This window comes from Sapajus apella, unplaced genomic scaffold, assembly GCF_009761245.1.
Source record: "Sapajus apella isolate SASKATOON/1434 unplaced genomic scaffold, GSC_monkey_1.0 scaffold56, whole genome shotgun sequence".
In the NCBI taxonomy this organism is placed as follows: Eukaryota; Metazoa; Chordata; class Mammalia; order Primates; family Cebidae; genus Sapajus; species Sapajus apella.
Genome location: NW_022436996.1, coordinates 6,773,890 through 6,787,799, shown reverse-complemented (window position 1 = coordinate 6,787,799; position 13,910 = coordinate 6,773,890). Strand labels below are relative to the sequence as shown.

At 42.2% G+C, this 13,910-nt stretch overlaps 1 protein-coding gene across 3 annotated transcripts in view; it reads left to right on the top strand.

Annotated features, from left to right (window-relative positions):
- The window catches only part of GALNT11 (polypeptide N-acetylgalactosaminyltransferase 11), a 74,044-nt gene that overhangs the window by 50,166 nt on the left and 9,968 nt on the right, over window positions 1-13,910 (top strand). For all 3 annotated transcript variants that reach the window (XM_032244958.1, XM_032244959.1, XM_032244960.1), the window contains 5 exons: window positions 545-668; window positions 2,208-2,374; window positions 4,612-4,737; window positions 7,694-7,943; window positions 12,894-13,011. In XM_032244958.1, coding sequence (XP_032100849.1) covers window positions 545-668; window positions 2,208-2,374; window positions 4,612-4,737; window positions 7,694-7,943; window positions 12,894-13,011 — 785 coding nt within the window. The remainder of the gene's footprint in view (window positions 1-544; window positions 669-2,207; window positions 2,375-4,611; window positions 4,738-7,693; window positions 7,944-12,893; window positions 13,012-13,910) is intronic.

Sequence of the window (13,910 nt, the reverse complement as noted above, 5' to 3'; positions counted from 1 at the left end):
TTTTTTTTTTTTTTTTTTTTTTTTTTTTTGTAGAGACAGGGTCTCACTGTGTTGCCCAGGCTGGGCTCAAGCAATCCTCCTGCCTTGGCTTCCCAAAGTGCTAGGATTACAGGTGTAAGCCACTATGTCTGACTTGGGAAGCTCTTTTTATAGAAAAGCTTATCTATCACCTTTTTCTGGGGAGGGACTCCAGTAAAAACTTGCATGTAATTGAAGTCTGTTGAGGCTTACTGGGGTTCTAAAATCTATAGCTTTAATAGAAAATTATCATAATTTTTTTGTGTGTGGTTGCAGGTAAGTTTTTCTCTTGAATGTAATAAAGTATTCTTAAGATTATGGCTTTTAAGCAGGAGGTGTTTATGGTTAAGACACACTTGCTTTGACGTAGACTGATATTCTACGTCTACGCATGCCTAAGGTTTGCGAAAAGAGAGATTAGATTATAATAGGATAAAGTCAGCCTTTTCTTAAGGTCATAATATCCTAACAGTAACTGGTGATCCTTTCTAGATTTAATTCACTGACTAACTTCACTCTTTTGCAGGTATGATTTTTAATGAACGCGATCAGGAGTTGAGAGACTTGGGCTATCAGAAACACGCTTTTAATATGCTTATCAGTAACCGTTTGGGCTACCACAGAGATGTGCCAGACACGAGGAATGCAGCGTATGTGCCTTACTGTATTTGCAAATACATTTTAACAACACAGCGCTTTTAGTGTCAGTTTAAGAAGTCACGAGGACAGTATTCATATTTTGCAATGCAGCATCTTTATTCAGCATACTAGGAAACTTGAGACAGATTTCCACTTGTGTCAAATGGGAAGCCACGTGGTCTGAGATGGACCGCAGAGTCCTAGGGCTTGCTTTGTCTCCTGTGACATTTCAGATCATCTGGGAAAGAGGGGTAGGGGGCTAACTAAGTAACCTGAGTATAAGTTTCTTCTGAATGTTTATTGATTGGATTCACAGCAAATAGGAATTAAAGTCAGTGAAGAATGTTACTCTCAATTTCACTTTTCTTTCATTATTTTTGTTCCATCAAAGGCTTTTCATGCATGTGGTCAGTCATTCCACAGACAGACATTTGTTGAGTACCTTCTGTTTGCTACACACTCTATTGAGCCCTGGAAGAAACAGAAACAGATGTAGTAGGTCCTGAGTTCTTAGGGCTCAGAGTCTAGCAGGGGAGGCAAATAAGTCAGCAAGTCCTGGCAGTAGCATGTGAATAAGGGCTATGATAGGGTTTGGGGAAATGGGGGCATAGACCTGGAGTGGTCAGGAGGGTCCTGCAGAGAGGTGACAAGACTGGACAGAGGCAGGGCTCAGATGCTAGAGGGCTGTGTGCCCTGGGAAAGAATTCAGGGCTCTGGATTGTGTTTTCTAAGTTCATGCCCCCCCCCACTTTTTTTTTTTTGAGATGGAGTCTTACTCTTGCCCAAGCTGGAGTGTGGTGGTGAGATCTCAGCTCACTGCACCCTCTGCCTCCCAGGTTCAAGTGATTATCCTGCCTTAGCCTCCTGAGTAGCTGGGACTACGGGTGCCCATCACCATGCCTGGCTAATTTTTGTACTTTTAGGAGAGACAGAGTTTCACCATGTTGAACTCCTGACCTCCTTGGCCACTCAAAGGGCTGAGATTACGGGCATGAGCCACTGTGCCGGCCAGTTCATGGCTTTTTGATGTTGCTTAAAGCTCCTAACCTTTTTATCAAATAGTTACTTGGAATGATTTGATACATAGAAGCTCTTCTATTATCTGTTACCATCATAATTTATTCACATCTTTTTAATTATTGGGCAAAAAATACAACTTCAAATAAAAACTTTATATTTCTGTTTCCTTTTGAAACCTCACTGAGGAGAAACTGGACCTCTGAGCTCACGAGTGCTGCATGAAACACTTGCAGTGATTTTGGTAAAAAGAACTCACATTTTTATGTAACCTCTCTTCCAAAAAAGAAAAAAAAAAACCCTGAAGTTTAAAAAGTGTCTATCCAAAAGTAAGCAAGATAGCGGGTATAGGAGGGAGACATTATTAACAAAACGTAAAACTCTTGAAGAAGAAACCATATTGTTTTTGTAAATGATTTTTTAAAAATTGTTATTGTAATGTTAGAAAGAGGCGGAACAAGGGGACAGTGAATGTGTACAGAATAATAAACACCCGAGCCTTTTAAAATGTCAGAATTTCCTCATCTTTACAGATGTAAAGCAAAGTTCTACCCACCTGATCTGCCGGCTGCTAGTGTTGTTATCTGTTTCTACAATGAAGCTTTTTCTGCCCTGCTTCGGACGGTGCACAGTGTCGTAGACCGCACGCCAGCACACCTGCTTCATGAGGTCATCCTTGTGGATGATGACAGTGACTTTGGTAAGGAATGCAGTAACTGGTAACATTGGATCCAGGCTTCCAGTCACTACAGCACTGACAAACATGAACGCAGCTCAAGTACATGGTCCGTAGGGATCCTATGCACACAGTCACAGCTGGCTGACTACAAATAAGTTTGAAGAAATCTGTTATCTTTGGAATCTGCTTACAAACTGTGCTACCCAAATTTGGCCCTTGAAATTTTTCCTTTGGCTTACTTTTAAAAACACACCTCTTTTTATCTAAAATAACTGTAGGTTCACAGGAAGGTACAAAGAGGGTCTGTGTACCCTTCACCCGGTTTTGCCATCATCAAATTCCCCTACCAAAACCAGGACTCCATGTTGGTACCATGCTGTGGGGACCAGGGTCATTCTGTCACACACGTGGGCTCTCGTAGCCCTCGCTGCAGTGATACAGAGCTGTTTCCTCATCCAGAGGGCCCTTCATGCTGCCTGGTTCTGCTCACACCTCCTTGCTTATCTCCACCGTTTTTAATCCCAGAAACCACAATTCTCTCTGCTTTTGTTTCCTTCTCTCATTTTGTTATTTCAAGAATGTCACGTAAATGAAATCACACAGCATGTTCCCTTTTGAGATGGGCTTTCTTCATTTGGCATAATGCCTTGGCTTATGCTTCTCTATTAAGTCTCTTACACTGATTGTCCCCAGATAAATAAGAAAAAAAAAGAAAAAGAAAAAAAAAATAAGATTGTCCTCAGATAAAAGTGGATTGCATTCTGATAGCTCTTCAGCGATCTCTGAATGCCAGTATTTTATGATTCACTACATACTCTATTCGCCTTTCTTTAATTCAACATAGACTGTTACTAAGAATGGCTTTGTGTATACAAACAGGGTACAAAACTATTTTCTTTTTTTTTTTTTTTTGAGACAGAGTCTTGCTCTGTCACTCAGGGTAGAGTGCAGTGGTGTGGTATCGGCTCACTGCAACCTCCGTCTCCCAGGTTCAAGCAATTCTGCCTCAGCCTCCTGAGTAGCTGAGACTACAGGCTTGTGCTACTATGCCCAGCCAGTTTTTTTGTATTGTTAGTAGAAACGGGGTTTCACCATATTGGCCAGGCTGGTCTCAAACTCCTGACCTTGTGATCCGCCCACCTTGGCCTCCCAAGATAGAAGGCTTTTTATTACACTGCTCATTCAGCTCTCAGTGACCTTGCAAGAAAGGCTGGAACATCATTTTATAGAGGGAGAAATATAAAAATTAATTTGCTCAGGACCCCACGGCTGTTAAGTAGTAGAATAAAAATGAAGCCTGTAGTCTGCATGGCTCCAAGCCTTCTGCTCTTTTCATGACAGCAGCCTGCAGAAATGCAGTGGCACAAGTGTGTGCCCACAACTGTTTCATGCATTCAGGCATTAAGTTCCACTTCTATCAGCATCAGAGTTGGTATACCAGAATACTTACATATAGAAGGTGAAGAAATGGACAGAAGCTGGTGAGAGCAAAATTCTCAAACTTTTGCTTAAAAAAAAATCCAAACAAATGAGTCTGGGCCAAGTAAAAGATTGGTTACATACTAATTTCTAGAATTTATGGTTGATTTTATTTTTAAAGCGAACTTGTATTTTGGTTTTCATTTTGTGGCTGTTTTACCTAAAAGGAAAAATTAACGATAATTCGGAGTAGTTTCTATATTAACTATGGAAAGAATTACTGTTTATTATCTTACACAGTCTTTTGAGTTATTATGAAATAAATATGTGAATGACATAGAGTTCCTTAAAAACTATTTAGCAACCTTGGAAGAAGGGTGCTAAATTAATACAAGGACACATTCAATGCTGTTCTTGTAATTCTTACTAGGGGCAATAGAAGTTGTTTCTTAACTATTTTAAAATGGACCAAGACAATAAATTCTTTGTAATAAAAGACATTTATATCTCATTTTCTTTGTTATCAACTTGAACATTCATGCATTCAACATATTTGTTTCAAACATTATGCAAAGCATTGTGCTCGACGCTATAGAGATAAATATAAGTCTACAAAGTATTCCTCTTGGCTAGTATTCCACATCTTACTCATTACTTTCCTTTTTCTTCCTACAGGATAAGCTACAATATTCTTTTAAAATAAAGCAGATGATTTTATAGTATTTGCTTGATAGTTTGTTGTGAATTTTAGCAAGTATTAAATACAACTTTAGAATAGCTGTCAAGTGTTTTTATATATGTCTCATACAGTTTGAATAATTGTGGAACTCTATTTTCAGATGATTTGAAAGGAGAACTAGATGAATATGTCCAAAAATACCTCCCTGGAAAAATTAAAATCATAAGAAATACCAAGCGTGAGGGCTTGATTCGAGGAAGAATGATTGGCGCAGCCCATGCGACAGGTATCACTTCTCGTTAGCTTTGCTCTGTGGGTGCTGGATGGCAAGGGCTTCAGCCTCAGGGCCTTTGCTGATTCTGCAGTCTATGAACAGTGGTGTTTCAAATGGACATTGCCAGCAGGAGAGATAAGGCTTGTTCTCTTTGGCAAAGGCCTTTTCAATAGCGCCCAGCCTGCTACCCCAAAGCACGTAGTGTAGGGGGCTGAACTCTCAAATCCTCAGTGTCTGTTTTCTTAGTGACGCTTTTTGGTAGTTACTGCCCCTCAAGTCGATTTTGTATCTTGTTCCTTATATAAGCAGAAAAGCCGAGACCAACATATGACTGAACTTTTATGATTTTAAATACAAAATTTTAAATGTATGAACCCAAACTGTTGATTGGAATTATGCTTTTAATTCTTAGTGTGGAGTGCATGCCTCGAGCTACACATTATGGCTTTAATTGGGAAATAGATGTAAGATTGACTTACATAACTGTAAAAGGCATTTTCTTTAAAATTCCCTCTAATTCTTCTGATTGCATCTGGAAAAAGTCTCCATTGTTACTAGTGTATCTTTAAAACCTTTCCATCATGCGCTGATCTCCCGAGCCTTTGAAAAGAAAGAACAGGCGTCAAAATCAGGCTTCCGCAGAAAATGTATCTGTTTGGTCTTCAGTTATATTATATTGATTCTGTTGTATTTTGTTTTATGGTTACTTGTGTGTAATTGGTCTCCCTGAGTTTTAGTTATGATCATGATTTTTAAAAAATTTTTAAATAAATTTAATTAAATCAAAACTGAAATGAGTCTGCCTAAAAATGTTAGGCATATCATATTGCAGGTAGTGCATAGACATGGCAAAAAAAATTATGGAAGTCATTTGAGAATAACAGAACTTGGTGGGGACATTCCCTAGCAGAGACAGCGTCTGCTGCAGTCCTTCCTGTATTCCACGCTCTTCTAGATAACCTGCCACCAGGCTTGTGGTGGTTGGCATTGCTCCCCCACCCCGCTCCTCCTGTGTAGCCACTGGCTCATGTGCTGGGGTGAACTAGGACTTCACTTTTAGGATCTGTCTTCTCTTCACTCTCTTAAGCCCACGGTGACCTGAAGCAATTAACAAACAAGAGACGCAGCTCCTCTACATCCCGTCTGCAGTTGGAGGCAGACTGAATTCAAGGCTTGAGATATTTTCTTTTCTAGGTTTCTAGTCATGTAAAGACTTACTGAATTGACTTTGGAATTACTCAAGGCTGAGCAATAAAGTGAAAATTGTGGGGTATTTAATATTAAGCCACTCAAAACATTGTACTGTTACAATGCATGTTTACTGTGAATTGACTTTTTTTACATAGCAATAGTTATTTAGGTTTTTTTCCCTTTATGATCTGTTCAGGTCCTCATTCAGATACAGTTTAGGATCTGTCAGAAGTAAGCCAGTTGCGTGGAAGTCATTGTCTCAGGTTCAGTGTGACTAAGCGTAGTTTTTATTTAGTTAAATTGGTGTTAATTGGAAAAAGTAACACTTAGAATTAAGAAAAGCTATGGGCTGGGCATGGTGGCTCACACCTGTAATCCCAGCCCTTTGGGAGGCCGAGGTGGGCAGATCATGAGGTCAAGAGATTGAGACCATCCTGGCCAACATGGTGAAACCCCGTCTCTACAAAAAATACAAAAATTAGCTGGGTATGGTGGCGGGCGCCTGTAGTCCCAGCTACTCAGGAGGCTGAAGCAGTAGAATTGCTTGAACCCAGTAGGCAGAGGTTTTAGTGAGCCGAGATCACACCACTGCACTCCACCCTGGAGACAGACTCTGTCTCAAAAAAAAAAAAGCTTTGAATCCATTTTCTCCTGGAAAAAATCTTGACTGAATTGATCTCACCCCCACATGTCGGACGTTTTGCCTTTCTGCCTTCGGTGACAGTGGAGAGCTGCCTGCTGCTCACATCCCTCCCCATTCAGGTTGTTCACAGACACTGAACTGCGGGACTGATTCACTGACATCATTGAAAACTGTCTGAGATACTGCTTTTATCACTAGTTGAAGTTGGATAGATAACATCTGGTGCTTTAAGTAGTTCATATAAAATCTTGATACATGAGTGCACATTTAGAAAATCAATAATGCAACCTGATGATGAGAGTTGAAGTTACTCAACAGCCCAGAAGAACCATGGAGTTCTTAAATTTGTAACTTTTTAAAAAAATCCTCAGTCCTGCTCACATTTATCAATAGGAGCTTAAAATGCAGGATAAAAGTTTGATGATTTCTATTTTGCGAAGCAGAAGAAAGTTGTATCCCATTGGCAGATGAGAGCCACTGAAGCCAAGAGGATCGGGGGTAGTAGAAAGGAAAGGTGGGAGATGGAAGAAACAGAAATGAGCACAAGGCGTCCCCGACAGCACCACCGCTGCGCCTCCCTCACTTTGGAGAGAACTGCTGTGCGATGGCATTCTTCCTTAGTGGCCGTGCATTTCTCAGTCACTGGTGAAAAGGCAGCTGTGTTCTCTGTTCTCTGTTTACTGAGGCAGAGAGATGTATTCTAAGTGTGTGCTAAATTTCAAAATACTTTGATTAAAATAATTGTAATAGAAATAGCTACACATAACTGGCCACTGTCATGGCACCAAAACCTCTTGAAATAATATCTGGCCTTGCAAAGAGTTGCGTTGTTACTGTGAGACTCTGACTCTGTTTACTAAGAGATTCTAAATTGTCGGCCAGTTTTCTCAAGAGATGCGCGTATAATTTATATGGGTCCCTCAATTACAGCAGGACACTGCATACAGCATTACTGGCTGAGGGACGTCCCTTGTGGACCATCGGCAGTCAAGTGTGATGGAGCGATAAAGCCCTCTGGCTGGGAGGTGGCCATCGCATTTCATGCTGTGTCATTGCACCATCCCATCGCTTGGGTAGCTATACCTAAATGGAGTGTTAAAACGCTCTTCTGAGCCGCTGTTGTTGCCTCCCCAGGAGAAGTCCTTGTGTTCCTGGACAGCCACTGTGAAGTGAACGTGATGTGGCTGCAGCCCTTGCTGGCTGCCATCCGTGAGGACCAGCATACCGTGGTGTGCCCAGTGATCGATATCATCAGTGCCGACACACTTGCCTACAGCTCGTCCCCCGTCGTCCGCGGGGGATTCAACTGGGGACTGCACTTCAGATGGGATCTCGTCCCCCTTTCTGAGCTAGGAGGAGCCGAGGGAGCCACCACACCAATAAAGTAAGACCGCTCCTTTGTTTGAAAAGTTTTCACCAGTGCTTCCTTAAAAGAGAAAAAAATTATGTTAAAGATAATTCCTCCTTCTTTGTAAGGAGTGAAAGTGTTGACTTAATTTGTATGTTAAAAAATTCTTGAGTTTGTATTGAACTTTATGCAGTCTGCCAAGTCCTAAGGAAAGATTTATGATTAAGATACTATCAGTGCCCTCAAGAACTCAGAGCTTCCTTCCTGAGAAAGGCAGATAGAGCAGGCCACCATTGCCGAGGAAGCCCTACTGTGTTTATGTCAAACATCGTGGTGGACTTATTGTCACCAACTTGCCTTCAGCTCTTTGGTAGTGAGTGGTGCTGTGAAAAACATTAATATGCAAGCCTTTTCTTTCATTAGGATTTTGAAGATGATTCCTGCTGGTGTAGTTACGAAGTCATAGTATAGAATTATATTATGTTCTCACCTGTGTTTCATCTTCTCTAAAATAAATCTCTCTTATTTTTGTTTTCTTAAAAAATTTCTTATTTAGGCCGGGCGCGGTGGCTCAAGCCTGTAATCCCAGCACTTTGGGAGGCCGAGGCAGGTGGATCACAAGGTCAAGAGCTCGACACCATCCTGGTCAACATGGTGCAACCCCGTCTCTACTAAAAATACAAAAAATAGCTGGGCATGGTGGCGCGTGCCTGTAATCCCAGCTACTCAAGGAGGCTGAGGCAGGAGAATTGCCTGAACCCAGGAGGCGGAGGTTGCGGTGAGCCGAGATTGCACCATTGCACTCCAGCCTGGGTAACAAGAGCGAAACTCTGTCTCAAAAAAAAAAAAATTCTTATTTAGGTTGAATTCAAAGAGGTTTGTCTGTATTTTTACTTTTTTTAAAGTTTTTGCACCTACTCTTTTTTAAAAAGCTTTTTGTTATGGAAAATAACGTACATAAAAGGTATAGATATAAAGTATGTACTCCATATGCACACACACTTTAACACATGGTCACACTGTGACACACAGGTAGCTACCAGCCAGTGCAGGAAGCAGCGTGCAGACCCAGTCACTGCCCTGACACGTAGAGGTGTCTTTGCTCTGACCCTGGTAATCATTTTCTTGCTTTCCTGTATAATTTTGCTGCCTAAGAATACATCTCTACACAAAACAGTTCAGTTTGCCTGCTGCTGTACTTTGCAGAAGTAAAGACATTATGACTTCTTATTTTGTCTTGCTTCTTTTTTTTTTCTTTTTCTTTTTCTTTTTCTTTTTTCTTTTTACAGTAGAGGGAAGGGAAAAGCCAGGAAGGAGGTGAGGAGAGCTCTCTTTCTTCTTTTGTTGAACATTTTAAAATATTATTCCATGTTGTATATAGGTATAATTTTTATTGCTGTATAATATTCTCTTACACGAATATACCACAGCTTGTTCAGTTTACTGTTTTTTGGTGGGACAACTGAGGTGTGTTTGTTTTTTTTTTTTTTTGAGATGGAGTTTTGAAGTTGTTGCCCAGGCTGAAGTGCAGGGGCGCCATCTCGGCTCACTCCTGGGTTTAAGTGATCTCCTGCCTCAGCTTCCCGAGTAGCTGGGATTACAGGCATGCACCAACATGCTCGGCTAATTTTGTATTTTAGTAGAGACAGGGTTTCTCTGTGTTGGTCAGGCTGGTCTGGATCTCCCAACCTCAGGTGATCCGCCCACCTTGGCCTCCCAAAGTGCTGGGATCACAGGCGTGAGCCACCACGCTCGGCCTTGGTTGTTTTTCGGAACATTACAAGCAGCGTTGTTAGAGAATATTCTTGCTCATGGCTTCTAGGTTAGGAGTAAATTGCTGGATCACAGAGGTGTCTCTTCAGTAGATAATGTCGTCCCAACAGACGGTGACTAGAATGTCCTCAGCTGGCCTCTGGAACCAGGCCAGGAGGGGAGGTTGATAAAGTCCTGGGGCACTTGCAGGGGTCTGACATGGCACACTAGCAGAGCTGGGTCCTCTTCTGCTCTGTCAGGCCTTCCGTGTGGGGATCTGTGGCAGATCTTGGTCAAACAGCGAAGTCCCGAGAAAAGCCTCCTCAGGTCTCCGTTGTTTCTGTGTGCTGGCAGCTCCTCTGCACTCCCTGGCAGGGCATTCAGCGCGGGTCACTCCTCGGCTCTGCACAGGAGGGTTAGGTGGTGGAGTGCGTCTCTCAAGAGTGGTGCTGCATCGGGGACTGGCCATCTGTGTTTCTGGTCTGTGACCTCACGTCCTGTGACTGGAGGGAGACAGTAGTGGTGACTCTGTTTTTTCCTTTTTCCTTTTGTCCAGTCCATGCTCTTTTTCGAAAGATGAAGGAAGTTATGTGCAGTTCAGAAAAGCATTTTTAAATTTTTTTAAATCACAAAAAGCACCCCACACTTGGTTATATGTATATAGTTGACAGTTTTTGTCTGTTTTTGCCTCTTTCATCATCTTCATGGGTATTTGTCATTGCTTAATTTTTAATCAGAAATACAAATCCAGTAATGGATCAAATCATGTAGAACTCAGTATGAAACGTGGTGTTCTGCTCCTCCCCACCATTCTTTCTTCCCAGAGAAAAATTCTTTTAACTTTCTGTTTCTTACTTCCTGCACCCAGTATAAGTGGATTCCTCTTTTCCGCATTCGCCAGCTGTAGACCTGCCTGCATGAGGAGTGTGGACGCCACTCATTTGTGTCGCTCCCTGTCCTCTGCCTCTCGGTACCATTGTGTGGTTCCTTCTAGTTGTGTGCTGGCGACTTTTCTCTTACTGTCAATCTTTCCATGGGTCTTATCTTTAGATGTGTCCCTCATAAGCAGCATGTACTCAAGTTTGTTTTAATTAAGTTTGTGGGTTTTTTTTTTTCCTTTTCGAGACAGAGCATTGCTCTTGTTGCCCAGGCTAGAGTGCAATGGCGCAATTTTGGCTCGCTGCAACCTCTGCCTCCCAGGTTCAAGCAATTCTCCTGCCTCAGCCTCCTGAGTAGCTGGGATTACAGGCATGTGCCACCATGACTGGCTAATTTTGTATTTTTAGTAGAGATGGGGTTTCTCCATGTTGGTCAGGCTGGTCTCGAACTCCCAACCTCAGGTGATCAGCCCATCTCGGCTTCCCAAAGCCAAAGTGCTGAGAATACAGGTGTGAGCCACTGTGCCTGGCCTAAGTTTTGTTTTTAAACCAGTGTGAAAAATGTAGTCTTTTGAGGTCTCAGTACTACTCTTGGCTTTCTGTGTGTCCTGTGTGTAGTGTAACGTTTTCTCTTTTCTGAACTTCTTTTGGATTGAGTCCACTTATTTCTGTTCCCAGTGGCCACTCCATGTTTATAGTTGTACATTCCTATACTGCTCTTTTAGTGGTTTTCTTAAAGAATACTGCATTTGTTCTTGATTTACCAGAGTGTAATCAAAATTGGTACTTTCTCCAAACAATGCCAGGATCTCATAATGTTCACGTTTCAGCTATCCCTCCCTCAGTGTGTATGCTATTGTTGCTGTCCATATCATTTAAGCCCCAGAAGCCATTTGTTACATAGCAGTATTCATGCTGGCTTGCCCAAGTATTTCCCCTTCATGTTACCCTGTTCCTTCTGCAGCTGCAGGCTGGATCTGGGACTGCTGTCATCCTGGCTGAAGAACACTCTTAGGAGTTCCTTTTTTGGACCACCTAGTGATTCATCCTCTGTTTTTCCGAAAATGTCCTTGTGTTTCCTCATTATTTTGAAGAACATTTTTATTCAGTATCCACTTTTAGGTTGGCAGTGGCAGATACCTTCTTTCAGGACTTTGAAGGCATCATTCAAGAACCTTCCGGCATTCACTGTTTCAGACAGGAAGTCAGTTTAGTCTTACTTTGCTTCCCTTAAGATAATCTCTTTTTCATTGGCTGCTTAAATTTTTTTTGTCTTGTTTTTATAAAGTGTTTTTTGGGTATGTATAAACATTGTTACTTTTTGGAAGTAACTAATTGACTGTGGAATTCTGTCTTGTCTTTTTCTTTGAATATACTGAGCAGCTCAAGTCTTTGCTTGACAAGTCTGTAATTTGAAACCCTGCACATCTGTTTCTGTTGTAGGTTGTTGCTCTCGCTTTGCTTTCATGTGATTTTACCTCCCAGTTGCCTGGTTATTTATTTGTTGCTTATTTATTTTTGCTTAGCACCAGACATGATATATGAAAAATGATAGAAATACATTCATACCTGGGATGATGTTTTTTCCCTGCAGAGATAATTTGGCTTCTTTTCTGCAGGCAGCTTGGCCCACTAGAATCCACGATCCGCTCTGTCCCATTGGAGGCAGTGAGCTGACTGGAAGCTAGCACAGGTCCCTAAGAGGACCAGTCTGCGACTTTGCCCACTCCAGCACAGGGCTGCTCACCTTGGCACTACTGACTTTTTGGGCCAGATAATTCTTTGTTGTAGGGGGCCCTCTTGTGCATTTTAGGATAGTTAGCAGAATCCCTGACCTCAACCCAGATTCTGGAAGCACCCTGCCACACAAGCACATCAAGATGTGACAGCTAAAAATGCTCCAAACATTACGAACTGTCTGTTGGGGAACACAGTCATCCCAGTTGAGAGCCACTGGTCTAACTCGTGTGAGTCCAACTCGCCGTGTGTGACGTCTGTCAGGTCTCTCCTTGGTGGACCTTAGAGCCCAGGTTTTGTCCTTAAGGCTCTGTGAGAGTGTCAGAAGCAATAACCATATGAGGTGGATTTCTACCAGAAATGGTTATAATGGGAAAAGAACTTCTGAGACTGAGAGAAGTAGGCTTTGAGTGCCAGACACTAGCATATTATTAGCAATCTAGAAAATTCAGTTGTATGGCCTGGCTCATTTTCTGATGCTGGATAAAATGTTTCCTAGTCATTCATTCAGTTTTTATTAGTTATGTTCCAAAGCAACACTGAATATTTTTAACATAAGTAGTGTAAACTTTTGTTTGACAAGATGGAATTAGTACAGTCGTTGTTTTCCTTTTTCTAGGTCACCAACAATGGCTGGAGGTTTGTTCGCCATGAACAGACAGTATTTCCACGAACTTGGACAGTATGATAGTGGCATGGATATCTGGGGAGGAGAAAATTTGGAAATATCATTTCGGGTAATTTTATTTTTTGCATGCTCAATTAGTAGAATATGATTTTCATCCATGATCTCATATTTTCTGTAAATTCTCATTATTATAATTTTTTTTTGAGATAGAGTCTTCTCTGTCACCCAGGCTGGAGTGCAGTTGTGTGATCATGGTAACTGCAGCCTCCTGGGCTCCAGCGATCCTCTTGCTCAGCCTCCTGATTAGCTGGGTCTACAGGCATGCGCCTGTAGTTTTTCTGTTTTTGTAGAGATGGGGTCTCACTGTGTTGCCCAGGCTAGTGTCAAACTCCCGGGCTCAAGTGATCCTCCTGCCTCGGCCTCCCAGAGTGCTCCATGATTATCTTTATTGACAAACGATCCTTAATAAGTGCTACTTTGCCAGAATCTGTGATATGGATGATATCTGTTCTAAATGTCAAAAGTATCTGTGTTGATCCAGCGGCTAGGAAAACAACAAAATGGAAAAGCGTATAAGAACACAGGTATTTATTCAAACTTATTTTTTTGAGACAGGGTCTTGCTCTGCTGCCCAGGTTGGAGTAGAGTGACATGAACACAGTGACTCACTGCAGCCTCAAAACTCCCGGGCTCAAGCGAGCCTCCTGCCTCTCGGCCTCCAGGGTAGCTGGGAGTACAGGCACACGCCACCACACCTGGCTAATTTTTTATTTTCTGTAGAGTTGTCTCCCTGTGTTGCCCGCTGGTCTTGAACTCCTGAACTCAAGCAGTCCTCCTGCCTTGGCCTCCCCCAAGGTGCGAGCCTCTGTGCCCAGCCTATTTTTATGGACTTAGAGATGCAAGTGCGTAGTGTGTGGCAGTAAAGTCTGGCCCTAGTGCACTCATCACTGGAATGATGGACACTGTACCCGGTGGGTGGTATGTCATCCCTCCTCCCTCCCACCTTTT